This window comes from Bos indicus x Bos taurus, chromosome 21, assembly GCF_003369695.1.
Source record: "Bos indicus x Bos taurus breed Angus x Brahman F1 hybrid chromosome 21, Bos_hybrid_MaternalHap_v2.0, whole genome shotgun sequence".
Taxonomy (NCBI): Eukaryota; Metazoa; Chordata; class Mammalia; order Artiodactyla; family Bovidae; genus Bos; species Bos indicus x Bos taurus.
In genome coordinates, this window is record NC_040096.1 from 58,783,950 (window position 1) to 58,801,911 (window position 17,962).

General features: G+C 36.3%; 1 protein-coding gene across 9 annotated transcripts in view; it reads left to right on the forward strand.

Moving 5' to 3' along the window:
• The window catches only part of PPP4R4 (protein phosphatase 4 regulatory subunit 4), a 104,162-nt gene that overhangs the window by 30,308 nt on the left and 55,892 nt on the right, over window positions 1–17,962 (forward strand). For 8 of the 9 annotated variants that reach the window (XM_027520777.1, XM_027520778.1, XM_027520779.1 and 5 more), the window contains exon 3: window positions 9,496–9,598. In XM_027520777.1, coding sequence (XP_027376578.1) covers window positions 9,496–9,598 — 103 coding nt within the window. Of the gene's footprint in view, window positions 1–9,495; window positions 9,599–17,962 lie in introns of those variants that run through there. The other variant, XM_027520783.1, reaches the window with a different exon arrangement.

Below are 17,962 nucleotides of genomic sequence, written 5' to 3' on the forward strand. Positions count from 1 at the left end.
CCTGCTGAGAAATCTGTATGCAGGTCAAGAAACAACAGTTAGAACTGGACATGGAACTACAGACTAGTTCCAAATTGGCATAGGAGTACGTCAAGGCTGTATATTGTCACCCTGCTTATTTAACTTATATGTAGAGTATATCATGTGAAATGCCGGGCTGGAATCAAGATTGCATGGATTAGAAATATCAGTAACCTCAGATATGCAGATGACACCACCCTTATGGCAGAAAACGAAGAAGAACTGAAGAGCCTTTTGAAGAAAGTGAAAGAGGAGAGTGAAAAAGCTGGCTTAAAACTCAGCATTCAAAAAATGAAGATCATGGCATCCGATCCCATCACTTCATGGCAAATAGATGAGGAAGCAATGGAAACAGTGAGAGACTTTATTTTCTTGGGCTCCCAATCTTTGCAGATGGTGACTGCAGCCATGAAATTAAAAGATGCTTGCTCCTTGGAAGGAAAGTTATGACCCACCTAGACAGCACATTAAAAAGCAGAGACGTTACTTTGCCAACAAATGTCCGCCTAGTCAAAGCTGTGGTTTTTCCTGTAGTCACGTATGGGTGTGAGAGCAGACTATAAAGAAAGCTGAGTGCCAAAGAATTGATGCTTTTGAACTGGGTGTTGGAGAATACTCTTGAGAGTCCCTTGGACAGCAAGGAGATCCAACCAGTCAATCCTAAAGGAAATCAATCCTGAATATTCATTGGAAGGACTGATGCTGACACTGAAACTCCAGTACTTTGGCCACCTGATGCTAAGAACTGACTCATTGGAAAAGACCCGGGTACTGGGAAAGACTGAAGGCAAGAGGAGAAGGGGATGACAGAGGATGAGATGGTTGGATGGTATCACCAACTTGATGGACGTGGTAAGCTCCGGGGGTTGATGATGCACAGGGAAGCCTGACGTGCTGTAGTCCATGGGGTTTAAAGAGTTGGACTGAGCCTCTGAACTGAACTGATCAATAGTGTATGTGTGTCATCCCAATCCCCCAATTCCTCCTACTGTTTATGATTTTTCTTTTCTAGTATATGGAAATATAGTTGACTTGTATATTGACCTTGTATCCTGCCACACCGCTAGACTCATTGGCAACCCACTCCAGTGTTCTTGCCTGGAGAATCCCAGGGATGGGAGAGCCTGGTGGGCTGCCGTCTATGGGGTCGCACAGAGTCGGACACGACTGACGCGACTTAGCAGCAGCAGCAGCTATTTTGTACATTACAGTTTCACCTCTTCCTTTCCAATCTGTAAGCTTTTTGTTTCTTTTTTTTAAATTTAAATTAATTTATTTTAATTGGAGGCTAATTACATTATTGTATTGGTTTTGCCATACATCAACATGAATCTGCCATGGGTGTACACGTGTTCCCGATCCTGAACCCTCCTCCCACCTCCCTCCCCATACCATCCCTCTGGGTCATCCCAGTGCACCAGCCCCAAGCATCCTGTATCCTGCATCGGACCTGGACTGGTGATTCGTTTCTTATATGATAATATACATGTTGCAATGCCATTCTCCCAAATCATCCCACCCTCTCCCTCTCCCACAGAGTCCAAAAAACTGTTCTACACATATGTGTCTTCATAAAGCAACTAGAAAAGGAAGAAATGAAGAACCCCAGGGTTAGTAGAAGGAAAGAAATCTTAAAAATTAGGGCAGAAATAAATGCAAAAGAAAAGAAAAGAGACCATAGCAAAAATCAACAAAGCCAAAGGCTGGTTCTTTGAAAGGATAAATAAAATTGACAAACCATTAGCCAGACTCATCAAGAAACAAAGGGAGAAAAATCAAATCAATAAAATTAGAAATGAAAATGGAGAGATCACAACAGACAACACAGAAATACAAAGGGTCATAAGACACTACTATCAGCAATTATATGCCAATAAAATGGACAACGTGGAAGAAATGGACAAATTCTTAGAAAAGTACAACTTTCCAAAACTGAACCAGGAAGAAATAGAATATCTTAACAGACCCATCACAAGCATGGAAATTGAAACTGTAGTCAGAAATCTTCCAGCAAACAAAAGCCCAGATCCAGACGGCTTCACAGCTGAATTCTACCAAAAATTTTTGTTTCTTTTTATTGCCTATTGCACTGACTCAAACCTTTAACCCAATGTTGAATTTTAGAAGCAGTAAATTTGAACGTTCTTACCTTGTTCATGATTAGTGAGAAAACGTTCATTCTTACATGGTTATTAAGTATGATGTTAGCCGTAAGTTTTTCACTGATGCCCTTTATCCTGTTAAAGAAGTTCCCTTCTATTTCTAATTTATTGGTCGTTTTTTTTCTTAATTGTAGCATAGTTGCTTTACAGTGTTGTGTTAATTTCTGCTGTAAACAAAGTGAATCACTTATACATTCATATATATCCACTCTTTTTTAGATTTCCTGTTTGGGTCACCACAGATCATTGAGTTTCCTGTGTTATACAGTAGGTTCTAGTTAGATATCTGTTTTATACATGGTAGTGTATATATGGCAATCCCAATCTCCCAATTCATCCCACCCATGATAGTTTTAAATCACAAATCAATGTTGGATTTGTCAGATTTCTACATCTGTTGAGGTATTCATATGTGTTTTTAAAAAAACATTGTCACATTGATCTTTAAAAAATTTGCTTTTTATTTTGAGATAATTATAGATTCAGAGACTGTTGTAAGAAATAATAGAATCAGCCAGATCTGCTTCACCCACATGGCTGTTCCCTTGTTCTTTGTGCATGCCTTGCCCGACCAGTCCCTGCTTCACCTGCACCCTGCCTCGTGACTGTGCTTCCGCCTGCTGCAGCCAGTGACTGTGCTAATCCTTAAGCCAGAATGGCTCCACACCCTAGTTTTATTCAAGGGAGACATCTGCCCTTGTGGTGGTGGTTAACTGAGGGGCTGTGAGGGAAGTGCCCCAGATGCTGTTTTCCCTGGTAACTGAGGAGCCAGCCTGATGTCAGTTCCCCCTCTTAGTGGTAGCCTTTCTGGGGAAAAAGCAAAGATTGCTACCATGCCCTGCCTGCCATCTGCTATAAATGGTGGAGTATTGCTCCAGGACCCTTTGTTTCAGCCGTGAAAGATCCCCTATCCAGTAAATTGCTGATGTCTCTGTCCCTGGCTCTGTGCTGTTTATTCTGTCTGTGCTGGGCAACCTCAAGGTTTGTTGGCCTATGGGGTGCTGCCCAACACTTCTGTGTTAATATTTGAAAAACTGTAGTATGGTACACAACCAGGATATTGACATCAATACAATCAAGACAGGTAGGCTTTCCACCACCCAGAATCCTGCATGTTACACTGTAGTAGTCACATCTTTTTCCTCCTGCCCGCGCCCCAAACTCTGGGAATCACCTAATCTTTTCTCCATTTGTATAATTTTGCTGTTTCAAGAATGTTATATAAATGGAATTATACAGTATGTAACCTTCTGGGGTTGACTAGTGTTTCATTTGCATAATTCTCCGGAGATTCATCAGGTTGTTGCATCTGTCAGTATCTTTTGTTCCTTTTTATTTCTGGGTAGCATTGTGTAGGTATGGATGGACTACAGTGTGTTTAACCACTCACTCATTTAAGGATATATAAGTTGTTGACATTTTTTTTGGTTCAAATGGAGCCACTCAAAACATTCATCCACAGGTTTTTGTGTGAGCCTAAGTTTTTGTTTCTTTGGGATAAATGCTGAAGAGTACAGTTGCTGGTTGCATGTTTCATTTTCTAAGAACCTGCCAATTTTTTTCTAGAGTGGCTGTACCAGTTTGTGTTTCCACCATCAATGAATGAGTGATTTAGTGTAGTGATACTTCATTGTGGGTTTACTTTACCTTATAGTTAACAGTATTGAAGTTTTTCATGTGCTTATTTACAGTCTGTATATCATCTTCATTAAAAAGTCTCTTCATTCTTTTTGCCCCTTGTCTAACTGGATTGTGTGCTTTTTTTTTTTTTTTAACTGTTGAGTTTGAGAGTTCTTTTTATATTGTAGATATTATTCTTTTGTCAGGCATGTAGTTTACAAATATTTCTCCTCCTCTATGGCGTGTCTTTTAACTCTTAACAAAGTCTTTCACAGTGCAGAAGTTTTTAGTTGCAATAAAGTCCAATTTGTCAATTTTTCCTTTTATAGATCTTGCTTTCGATGTCAAATTTAAGAGCTCTTTGCCTAATCCTAGATTTAGAGGATTTTCTCCTGTGTTTTTAAAAAGTTCTTATAGTTTTACATTTTATAGATTCATTTTACTGTGAGACTTAGGTCAAGGCATTTGGTTTTATTTTTATTGGAGGTTTGGGGTTTTTTGTTTTGTTTTCTGCCTTATGAGTGTCCTCTTGCTGCTCTAGCATGATTAGTTGAAAAGGCTGTCTTTCTTTCCCTCACTGAATTGCCTTTGTACCTCTGTCAAAAATCAGCTGTGCATGTTTGTGGAGTGTGTATATATGTGGAGGTTGTTTCTGGGTTTTCTCTTCTGTTTCATTGATTTATGTATCTATTCCCCTGCCAATACCATGCCGTCTTGGTTACCGTAGCAATATAACAAGTCTTAAAATTGAATAGACAGACTCTTCCCACATTATTCTTTTTCAAAATTGTTTTAGCTATTCTAGTTTTGTTGCCTTTCCATATACATTTTAGAAAAATATTGTTTACAGCCCAAAAATCTTGTTGAGATTTTGATGGTAACTGCATTAACCCTATACACCAATTTGGGAGAATTGACATCTTTATTATGCTGAATTTCTCAATCTATGAACATAGATTGTTTTTCTAATTACTGAGGTCTGCTTTGATTTTTTTAACATTGTGTTTTCAGCGTATGAGTCCTGTAATTTTGTTAGTGTTTCATTTTTGAGGGATTGTAAATGGTATTTTGTTTGTAATTTCAGTGTTCATGTGTTGAATTTTGTCAAATATTCCCTCTGCATTGATACTTTTGATATTTTTCTCCTTTAATATGTTAATATGATGTTAATATGATGGATTACACTGATTTTGAATGTTGAACTAGCCTTGCATTCTTTCAGTAAATCCCATTTGATCATGGTGTATAATTCTTCTTTTAATGTATTACTATGTTTTATTTTTTAATATTCTGTTAAGGATTTTTGCATCTATATTCATGAGGGATATTGTTCTCTCTGTGCGGGTATTTTAATCTTTCTAGGTTTTGTTATCAGTATAGTAAGAGCTTCTTAAAGTGCTTTCAGAAAGTGTTCTTTCCCCTTCTGTTTTCTGGAAGAGAATGTGTAGAATGGTATTAACTCTTTGTTAAATGTTTGGTAGAATTCTCTAGTGAAACAATCTGAACCTTGAGATTTTTTCCAGGAGTTTTAAAATATGAATTAAATTTCCTTAATAGTTGTAGAACTATTCAAATAATGTTTTTTTGTATTGGATAAGTTGTGGCAGTTTGAGTTTTTTGAGGAATTGGTCTATTTTGTCTAAGTTTTCAGTTTTATGTGTGTAGAATCACTTATAGCATTCTCATATTATCCTTTTTGGTATGTACGGGGACTATGGCAATATCTTCTGTTTTAATTGTGACATTGGTAATTTGTGTCTTCTATCATTTTTACTTTGTCAGTCTTGCTAAAAGTTAATCAGTGTTATTGATCCTTTAAAAGAACCAAGTCTTTGTTTCATTTATTTTTTCTATTGTTTTCTGTTTTTATTCCTTTGCTTGCATTGTGACTGTTTTGTTCTCAAGATGAAAAATTAGAGTACTAATTTGAGATTTTTGCCTCTTTTCCTCTTTCCTTTCATAAATGTATAAGTTTATTATTATAAATATAATAATTTTATATTTTGTATTTCATTTTCACTCAATTCAGTGTATTTTGAAAAATTGTCCTCTTTGACACAGTTATGTAGAAGTGTGTTGTTTCATTTCCAAGAATTCAGAGAGCTTTCTGTTATCTTTTTATTATTGATTTCTAGTTTGATTCCATTGTGGTCAGAGAGAACTCCTTGTATGAGTTCAGTTTTTAAAAGGACTGTTTTATGGCCCAGGATGTGGTTTTTCACGGTGTATGTTCTTTGAGCACTTGAAAAGAATGTGTATTCTACTGTTGTTGGATGGAGAGTGTTCTATAAAAGTTAATTAGATCTTGTTGGTTGTTGTTGAGTTCTATGTCCTTGATGACTTTTTGTTTAGTTCCATCAGTTGTTGGGAGAGGAGTATGAAAGTCTCCATCTAGCTGTGTATTTGTCTAGACAACTTCTCTTTTCAGTACTGTAGTTTTTGTTTCAAATTATTTTGCAATTATATTTGATGTATACACATTTAGAACTGCTATGTCTTCTTGGTAGATTTCCTCTTTTATCATTTTATCATCAATGTCCCTGTCTACCTCTGGTGATTTTCTTTACAAGGGTGTTGACTTTATCTGATCTTAATTTGGCCACCACTGCTTTACTTTGGTTTATATTTCTGTGTTACATCATTTTCTGTCCTTTACTTTCAACTTGCTGATATTGTTATATTTGAAATTAGTTTCTTATGGCTGCGTTTAGTTGAGTCAGGTCCTTTAATCCACTCTGCCAATCCCTGTCTTTTAATTGGTATAGTTAGATCATTTACCTTTAATGTAACTATTTATTTAGGGTCTTAAATCTACCATTTAATTTTTTTCCTGCTTTAATTTCCATGAAATATTTTGCCTTCCTATCTATGAGGTATTAGTGATCATATATTTTCCTAACTGCAAAGTAAGTAAATAAAATTTACTGAATGTTCATATTAAATATTCGTGACATCAGTTCATGCCATGAGTTATCCATTCATCCATCCTTTTAAGAGATTTTTGCTAAACTTCTACTTTGGCCCAGGCATTGTCAGATGAAACATTCCTTTTTCAGGTATTTCTCTCCTCTCTTAGTTCTTTAGTGGTCTGTTTGTTTCTCATGGTGTTGTAGTAAATCATCACAAACTGGATGGCTTAAAACAACAGAAATGTATTCTCTCACAGTTCTGGATGCTAAAGGTAGCAAGTACTTTTTTAGCAACTGCTGCTGCTGCTACTGCTAAGTCTCTTCATTAGCAACTAGTAGTTGCTAAAAATAGCAACTGAATCTGAAATCAGTAGCCACAGAGTCAAAATCAAGGTGTCAGAGGGGCTCTGGGGAAGAATCTGTTACTTGTCTATTCCAGCTTCTGGTGGTTGTCAGCACTCTCTGGCTTGTGGCAGTATCACTCCAGTCTCTGCTTTGTGGCCAGATTGCCTTTTATTCTATCTTCTTTGAATGTCTCTTTTAAGGACACTTGTTATTTGGTTTATAGTCTACTGGATAATCCATGACCAGCTCTTTATCTCAAGATCCCTTTTCAAATTAAGATAACATTCACAGTTTCCAGGATTATGGAGTAGATACATTTTATGGGGGAGGGCACTCTTCAACCTGGGCTTCCCAGGTGGCTCAGTGGTAAACAATTCGCCTACCAGTTCAAGGCTGTATATTGTCACCCTGCTTATTTAACTTATATGCAGAATACATCATGAGAAAAGCTGGGCTAGAAGAAGCACAAGTTGGAATCAAGATTGCCAGGAGAAATATCAATAACCTCAGATATGCAGATGACACCACCCTTATAGCAGAAAGTGAAGAAGAACTAAAGAGCCTCTTGATGAAAGTGAAAGAAGAGAGTGAAAAAGTTGGCTTAAAGCTCAACATTCAGAAAACTAAGATCATGGCATCTGGTCCCATCACTTCATGGGAAATAGATGGGGAAACAGTGGAAATAGTGTCAGGCTTTACTTTTGGGGGCTCCAAAATCACTGCAGATGGTGATTGCAGCCATGAAATCAAAGACGCTTACTCATTGGACTCCAGGAGTTGGTGATGGACAGGGAGGCCTGGCCTGTTGCGGTTCATGGGGTTGCAAAGAGTCCGACACGACTGAGTGACTGAGCACACACACATATGTACCATTCAACCAGCTGCAAGTAGTACTTTTATATGCAATTTTATTTTCCCATTTTTGATCTTCTCCTCACCTTGGCATGGCTCTCCGTTTTCCTTCCCTTCTCTTTCCTTCTTGAATTTTGTCTCTTAAAGTATTCACTTAGAGAGTGATGAGAATAGTGGAAAGATTGTACTGACCTATATTTTGCAGGCTACCATTACTGTAACAGTGGCTCAGTGGAAAAGCATCTGCCCGCAACGCTTGAGACACTGGAGATGCGTGTTTGATCCCTAGATTGGGAAGATCTCCTGGAGGAGGAAATGGCAACCCACTCCAGTATTCTTGCCTGAAAAATCCTATGGACAGAGGAGCCTGGCAGGCTACAGTCTCTGGGGTCGCAAAGAGTCAGACATGACTGAGAGACTAAACAGAGATACTGCAGCAGGGAAAAGACTTTTTTTTCACAGCAGGGCAGCTTCATTTAGTCAGAATAAGCTGCTTATTAGCAGGATTTACAAAGCACTGAAGCAAATAAAATAATACTTGAAAACACTCTTTAAAAAAGCCATATTAAGGTCTTTTTTTCAGCTGTGCCACTTGGTATATGAGATCTTAGTTCCCCAACCAGGGGCTGAGCTCATGACCTCTGCGGTTGAAGCACGGAGTCTTAACCTTTGGACCACTAGGGAAGTCCCCTTGTTAAGGCCTTATATACGTGTACTAACAAATAATCCCATTTGGAGAGTTAACTAAAATCATTTTTACTTAAATATTATGGCATCAGTAATTAACATTCAAATTAGTATCAGTTAAGGATAGGTGGAATTTCTTTCTGAGGTGACACCATATTTAATGACATCTGTTATAGCTATGTTTCAAGTTACTTGCACAACTTATGTTGCTTAGCTTATGTTTTAAAAACAAGTAAGTTTTTGCATGAAAATGGTTCTTGAGAAGAATTTGAAGTATTTAGGCGGCTAGAGTATTACAGATTGTTTTGGTAACACTGTAGTGACCTAATGAATGCTGTATCAAAAAGGTACTGTATAAATACACCCTACTGACTTTTAAAAATATAGAGTACATATATTATTAAGTTTCTGGCAACTTGGAATCAGTGGAGTGCAACAGATAGTTTCATTGTACTAGAAGAAAGTTGTATGATTCTGCTATAGCTAATTTTGTTGCTGTCCCTGCTGTTGTTATGATTATTAGTATTTTACTATAGTGAAATTTACCAAATCTATTTTTATAAAGTATAGCAAACTGGCAGGTCATAGGGGAAAATGAGGTCAAATTTTAAAGTAAGTAATAATGGTCTCAATATTTTTTCAGTAAGACGTGTAGATAATCATGTTTTAGCATAAACATAATTAATATCTCCATGTATTTGTTGTAAGATTTACCTAATGAAATTTCATCTCTGGCTTAATTTTTATATCTAATTGATGCATTTAAAGTTTAAAATTGTCAGAAGTTTGGTGTTCATTATTAAAAGCAGTTGTTTTCAAGTTAATCCATGCTTTTTACAATGTAAATTATAATCACAAATTTATAGTTACAAATCTTAAATTTGTGTTTTCTTTGTAAGTGCTGGTCAGGATATCCAGGGAACAAGCGTGATTGCGAATCTTCCATTTCTGATGCGACAGAACCCTGCTGAGACACTTCGGAGAGTCTTGCCAAAAGTTAGAGTAAGTTGCTGTGAAATAAGATTTGAATTCATCATGTTTTCCCAGTAGTACGTTGTCATTGCCAGGAGAAAATTTCAGAGCTTTGGATGGCTGATCTTTTGTACCTAACCACTGAGTGGAGGAAGTATTATAAATATTTTGAATTATTTTGAAAATATTTAGAGAACTTAGCTGATGGAAATGGAGAAATCTAGATCTTAAACTACAAAGTTTTCTGTAATCATTTTCTCAGTAGAAACATTATGTTTTCAGTAGCTTAAAAAAATTTTAGTCTTATAAAATCATAGCAATCTTTTTTGGTATTCTGTTGACAAACATATTATTAATAGTATTTCTAGAACATTGATAATACGATTTAACTGATAGTCTTAATAGTCACCTTTTGGTGACTGCTCAAGAATCATCAAATAAAGATTGGATTATGGCCACTGCAGTTTTAGTTTTATATTTAATTCCTTTCTAAATTCCTTCAGATTAGTTTTCCTGCTACTAATAAAATGTTTGATCTACTAGAACTTTCTTTTCTTTATTTAATATTATTAATATATAATATTAAATATCTGATGCATACTATTTATTATTTATTTGTACCATATGCAAAGTGTTCTGTAATAGAACTTGAATGAACACAACAGATGATGCCTTTTGGGTCCTCAGGGAGCTTACCTACTAATGAGGTCAAGGAGGTTACATAGTACTGGGGGTTCTGTTTGCGAATAGTGAGTTTTATAGACTTTGCTTTGGCTTTCTGTTTGTTAACTTAAAAAAAATTTTTTTTAATTAATTTATATGTGTTTAAAATACTATTATTATGTGCCCTTGGGTTTTATTTTTAGGCATATACAGCATGCTTCCAGTGATGAAGATCAGGGATATAACATGTTATTTTTATAAGATGCCCAGATTTCTATTCAGACAGTATGGATATACTTTGTATATATATATATATTTTAACACATTATAGAGGTGAATGGAGAAATTGCTTTTTTTTAGTAGTGTATGTGATTCAAAAGCAAAGGAAGCTTTTTCATGTCTGTTTTTCTCAGCTCATTCTGTAATTTCAGTGGAATTAAGTCTATACAATCTAGGTTTAATTTCTCATTCAACTGAAGTGATATTAACTGACCTAAGCTTGTTAGTATGTCACCTGGGAATACCAGTTAAACACTTGTAGAAGGGAACAGGTGTAGATCCTCTTGACCAAGGAGTTATTATGCATAAGCAAATTAGATTTATAGCTCAAAATATTGAGCACACTGTACACTCTGCATTGAGCAGGCTGAATCTGGGCCAAGAGAACATGCTGCAAGTTGTAAGTTTCATAAAGCAAGAATGAAAGGTGAAGGATAGACAGTGGTGAGCTTTAGAGGTCTCTGAATTATTTTGAAAAAAAGTGTTTGCCGAAGAGTTCACATTAAAGTTAATTAAATATTAATGTCTAAAAAAAGTTTTAATTTCATGGAAATATATACAGAATATTACATAGAGAGTATTTATACAAAGAATCAAATGTTTCTGCTGAAACTATGTAACTGAGTTATAGAGGACAAGATTTTAGTAGCCTTTTAAAGAAATATTAAGTTTAATTCATAATACAGAAGATTAACTAAATAAATGCATATAAGGAAAATATAAACTAATGACTATATTATACTAAGAAAATCTTTATTGCTGAATGATTTCATTCATTTCTTTAATCAACAAGCAGCCATTTATTTAGGATGCTCATCTATCTTACCCTTTACTATAAAATGTAGAAAACAGTCCCTGATTAGATTCTGTATCAGGAAGACATAGAAACTATGGAAAACAATGAAAGAACAAGCATAGGGGATTATTTAATGTGTGGTTCTGACTTTATGTAAAAATGCTGATGAATTAAGCAAATGGGAAAGACTTTTTAATGGGGGCAATAATACTGACTTTAATAGAGGGTTTAATGTAAAATGTAGGCAGCTGAACATTTAAGCAACTGCACCTCAAATAATAAAACCTATGTTTATGAGCAAATCATTTAAAATCATAATGTTCAATATTAAGATTTATTGGTACGCATAACACCTTCTTTAATTCTGCCTTGCTTCTGTGAGTGGTGACTTCCAGGTGATACAAGTATGACAAAAATCACACAGAGCTGCTTTATTCACTTTTGCATGGCCATACTCTCTTAGCTAATTTTATAAAAAAGCAATCTTGTGTCTCAAAGTGAGCATTTAGTAATAATGGCTTCATAAATATTTACTGAGTACCTCCCACTGTTCTAAGCTCTGAGAAGACAGAGGTGAACAAAACAAGAACTTACCCTCAAAGAATTTTTTTAGGGGGGCGGGAAATAGACATTAAACAAGTGGGTGAGCGTGAAAAACAGAGTAAAGTTGGGGAGGGGGAGGTGGGGGAGTTGGGAGTGTGAGGGCACTAACAGCATTGGGAGGTCAAAGAAGCATCTCTGAGGAATTGAATGCTGAAGGGATGGGATAGGAGAAACAGCCATTTGAGGAGATGAGAACAAGTGGTCCAGGCAGAGAGAGCAGAAGGAGTTGGGGAAGTTCTAAGAGGTCGTAAGTGTGGTGGAGTCCAGTGGGTAAGGGTAGGTTGTGACTTGAAGAGGTTAGAGAGATGGTCAGTGACAGAGCGTGCATGAGTCATTCTTTCTTCGAACAGTGGAAGGCCTTGAAGACTTGAAGCTGGGCAGGACTTTGAGAAGGATTTATCCCGTTAACATTTTGCAGTGATCATTTTGCTAATTGTGTGGAGAGTAGATTGGAGTGGGAGGAAGTTGCAGCTCTAGTCCTTGTAGTATGTGAAGCTGGCTTGGAGCAGGAGAGCAAATTAGGATGACAGAGAATGGTGGATATATCTGAGATGTATTTATTGAGATAGAATGAACTTAATGACAGACCCGATGTGGGAAATGGAGGAATGACTTCCAGATTTCTGGATTGTTTCTGCTGGTTTTGAGTGTCTTGGTTGATAGTTTATTACATCAACAGGGAAAAATAATTTGAATACTTACTAATGCTAATCTTCTATGATTGATTCACTTTTCGAGAATTTAAAGACATGAATAATAAATATTTTGTGTAAGAAGTTAATCGTTCTCCAGATTCTTTTCACATTTATAGCAGTAGTATAAGCAGCTTTTTAGAACTCACACTGTACCTTATCTTTACCTTGAAGAACATCAGATGAAGTGATGCAGATTTTTCTGGCCTTATATATTATAAAATTTCACCAAACAAAATATTTTTAATTCTGTTTTTGTTTTGTTGTATAGCATATGCATTTCATCTTTATAATAATGTATTAACTTAAAAATGGCTTTTAAAACAGGTTGCTGTTTTCACTGTTTTAGAGACGAAGGAATTTGAGGTTAAAAATAAAATGGCAGAAAGAGAGGCAGGATTAGAACTGACCTCATCGTAGTATTCTACAATTTGCTTTCTAAATTCTATCCAAAGTGGACGATGAATGATAGTGCAATTAGATCACTCATCTCAAGGTTAATTTAAGTAAGAGTCCAGAAAGGAAACATTTTGACCTCTATTCAGATTCTTTAATTCTGGATATGAGACGTGTCTGAATGTACAGTTGACCTTTCAACAGCATGGGTTTGAACTGCTTGGGCCCATCTTTACTTGAACTTTTTCAGTAAATATGTACCGCAGTCCTTCATGATCAGGTTTCAGTTGAATATGTGGTTACCAAATCTAGGAAACAGGGAGGGTCCACTGTAAAGTTTTATTTGGATTTCCCACTAAGTGGAGGATTGGCACCCCTAAACCGTGTTGTTCAGGGTCTACTGTAATTACTGTATCTGTTTTTAATCCTAGGATATCTTTTGAAAAAGGAAGGCTTTTTCTGTGGTCTTTGTTGATTAAGTTTGAATTCTTCCTATGACATATTACATTGAATTAATATTGGATATTAAGATTTGATTTGAACTTTTGGTTGTCTGAAAGTGAAAGAATTTGTTTCACCAGCATACATTTCTAAAATACTGTGGTCCTTTATAAAATTTAAAATAGTGATATCATTAACCATGTGATATCAGTGCCTTCTTTATAAATCAAGCACAAAAAAAAGTCTCTGCTTGTTGAGTTATTGGATCCTGTTATTGTTTTTTCACTTACTTTGGGAACCAAAAGATATGGCATAAAACCATCTATTAGAAGATGTACAATGTCAGGAACAGATAGAAATAGCTAGCATTTGTTGAGGTCTTAAGATGGGTAAAGCACTCTGTCAAACATTTTACAGCTCTTTGTTGATTTTTTATCTCTTTGAATGCCCATGGCAGTTCTATATGGGTCACAACTTAGGTCAGTTAACTTTCCCAAAGTCACAAAACTAGCAAGTGGTGTGATGAGGTTTGAATAAGGAGTCTGACACCCAGGTTCTTCCTCTTAACTGCTATACCACTGTCTCATTAGCTAATCATGATGTCAATAAATAAGTAATATGTCATTTTAGTTCCTAAGCCTTAGTCATCTCTCCTCTGATTACTGTAGTAGCCTCTTCACTGGACCTGTTGCTCCTTTTGCTGTCTGGAGCCCATTCGGCCAGAGGGATCTTTCATTTATTTATTTATTTAGGAACAAATTAATATATTTATTTATTTATTTAGGAACAAATAAACTTTGACAAAGAAAACTGTGTATATTCAAAGTATACAATGCGATGATTTAATATATATTATACATTGTGAAATACTCACCCTTATCAAATGAATTAATACATCCATCATCTCACATAGTTAATTTTTTTCTTCAGAGAGATCTTTTAAAGATCTTTCAGAGAGATCAATCATATCTTTTCTTCTTGAATGAAAACTACTGAAGTGGTGTGGTAGGCAGAACAGTTCCTACCACATCCCGGAACTATACATGTCACTTTCTTTAGAAAAAGAGCTTTTATAGATGTGGGTAAGGATCTTGACTGAAGGAGATTATCCTGGATTATCAGGGTGGGCCCTAAATGCCAGCACATGCATCCTTAGAAGAGGAATGCAGAGGGAGGTTTGACCCAAACCTGGAGGAGGAAGCAGCATGAAGACAGAGGCAGGAACTGCAGTGATGTGGCCACCAGCCAAAGAAGGCCAACGACTACTAGAAGCTGGAAGAGGCAAGTACCTGATCCTGCCTAGCAGGGAGTGTGGCCTTGCCAACAATTTGATTTTGACTGAGTGATACTGATTAGGACTAATGGCCTCCAGAACGGTGAGAGAATACATTTCTGTTGTTCTAAGCCTTTCAGTTTTTGCTAATTTATCATACCAACCACAGGAAAGTGGCTCTGTGGTGAAGAATCCACCTGCCAATTGTAGGAGATGCAGAAGATGTGGAATTGATCCCTGGGTCGGGACAGTTCCTTGGAGTAGGAAACGGCAGCCCAGTATTCTTGCCTGGACAATCCCATGGACAGAGGAGCCTGGCAGCCTATAGTCCATGGGGTTGCAAGGAGTTGGACACAACTGAGCAATTGAGCATGCACATAGAGGAAAGTAATACAAGTAACTTCTCATTTCAGGTAGAATAAAACTCCTTCAGTTCTCTAAAATGACCCTGACTAGCTTTCTACCCCACCTACCATTCTTTTCTGTTTCTTCCATCAGGACAGAAGTCTTGTCAGTCTGATTTATCACTTTGTCCCCAGAATGTAGAAAAGTACTTGGCAAAAATAGGCACTCAAAAATAATTTTAAAACGAGCATTGATTGAGCTTAATATTCTGAGACAGTAAGTGTCTACCTGAAAGATCAATGACACATTGGCCTGAACCACTAATGGCATTCTTGGATGAGAAGTATAAACAGTCTATCAGTGGAGTGATACGGTGCTGACTTACGTTTCTAGGGAGACCTTTTTTGCGGGGAGGAGTGGGAGAAAGATACATATTAGGGAAGAGATAAAGTAGACTTAATCATATGAAACTTGATTATATAAGATCAGTATATGTGGTGCCCCCATCTTTTGATTCTGAAAAGATTTATCACTTCTACTTTTCTCATAAGTTTCTCCCAATGTGATTATTTGAGTATTTTATATCTACTGAATAAAAGTAGATCTAAAAAATTTTATTAAAAATTTTTTATAGACAACCTTTACTATGTAAATAAATATGTTTGTTACTGAAAGTTTTACCTACTCTTTAAGTTCTGTTTCAAGTGGTACAGAGATGTGGATCCAACGAAGATAGTAAAGTGAAGAACCCTCCCCGTGGGCCAGGCCTTGTGCTCAGCAGTTTAGATATATCCTCTTAAACTTCTTAACAATTCCATGCCATATATTTATTCTTGTTTGACAGTTGAGAAAATCTAGGCTGAAAAAATTCTGTTCGACTATAATATTTTGTTTAAGCATGCAATTATATAATTTATTCTTACAATACACCAAGGAAAAAAGAAATAGTCTTAACTAAAAGAGTTAAAGAGCACAGAGATGATACAAATTGCCTTTTCCTTTGGTTTGTACTTCAAAAATAAAAGTACCTGTCTTCCTCACTGCCCGAGATGTTTTCTGAGAAAAGTTAAAAGTTAAGTTCTTGAAAAAAGAAGGGTTTTGTAAAGGCAACACAGTTCTACATAATAAGCAGAACATGATGTTCCAGACTCCCTGCAGGTCATAAAAAGCCCACAGTAGAGCAGGTCTCTACTGACAGGCTAAGCATTTAAGGACACTCTGATGTGAAGTAAGGTGAAGAAGAAAGTGAAGTTATTCCTGTAATGTCAGATTGATGGAGAAAATTTATCAGGGCCAGAATTGATCTTATGAGTAGTTTTTACAGGAAAGGAAGCATAAAATTGTGTAACTTATTCTTCCAGTTCACTAAGAAAAAAAAAAAGTAGCATTAACCAAAGGATTTAGAGAGCATAGACAGATGGTATAAAATGACTCTTCTCTGGTTTATAGCTCAAAAATAAAAGTACACTGACCACAATGCATTCTGAAAATAATATCTGTGTTATATCTTTTTATGTATATCCATAAAGACAAAATAGAGTAACATCATTAATTCTTTGATGATAGTAAATTCAATGAAAACATTGACTGTAAATATAGCTGTTTTCCGGACATATATAAAAATTACACAAGCTAGTATTCTTAATAGATCTAAAAATACTGCCTTTCAGTATGATAAATTCTAGTGGAGACCAGTGTTCTCACTTAAATTTCTTAGTCATTCAATCATTTGTTATTTTTATCCTGCCTACAGTAAAAATGAGCTGGAACTTCTGAATCTCTTAATTAGAAAATCTTTCTTTTCTGTGATAATGGGACCACCATTACTACTTGAATATGGTTTCTGACTTTAGGCATTTGGATGATACAAAGGATAATTTATGGATATGTTGATCTACAATCCTTGCAAAATTATAAAACTCAGAAGATATTCACATATTGTACCATAATAAAGGTCTTTGTTTGATTTAAAACTGTATGGATTTACTAGCCTTTTGGTAGTGTGTTGAGGTAGATAGCCTAGAAAATGTTCCCATATCAGAACATCTTGACACTCTAGATGAGGTCTCACAAGCATTCTTTTAAATGTACGGTTAAGCTTGTAAGACAGTAAGGCATATTCAGGGCTCAGAAACAAAATAGTCCCATCCACTTCTACTTAGGTATGTGCAGGAAAGCATCATTCCTGTTCTAACAATGATGGCTTGTGTTCACAAAATTCACATGATCGTAACTTTTCTCAAGCCCATCAGAAGTGGTCACAAAGAAACAAGTGAACTCTATTCAGAAGAGCTCTCTGAAGAGCAATGGGACACAAGGATGCTGACTTTCGACAAGAGTTTCAGAGGAAGAAGTGGGCACCAGATAAAATCGTTAGTAAAAATCAGCTAAACTGTTAAAACGTTTTTAAAGATTGCTATCCGTTTGGAGTAGCTCAGAGCTCCAGACACAAGGGAACTTGGCACTCACTGGTGGGCTCTTTGCCACACGCCCCCTTGGGCAGGTCAGGAGGCTGGAGAGAACCTCCTTTGGTGATGCAGACGTGACTGTTTGTTGATTCTTACTGGGGAACAGGGAACCACCCACTTCCTCACAGTGATGTGCGTGGACATATAGGGAATTTCAGCAGAAAGAATCGAATGAGAGTGCGTACTTACAGGATGACCAGATGCATTGCTAGCCCTGCCCTGTGCTATGTCTTCAGCTCCTTGGCTGTAACTAAATGGATATGTTTCAATATTGGAATGTATATCATCAATAGCAGTCCCTCAAAGGTAGGAAAACATGTCTTTGACTTTTCTCCAGTTTCTCAGAATACTTTGTGTGATGTTGGTACTTAATAAATAGGAGTTTCCTGGTGGCTCAGTGGTAAAGAATCCTCCTGCTTAGCGGGAAATGCAGGTTCA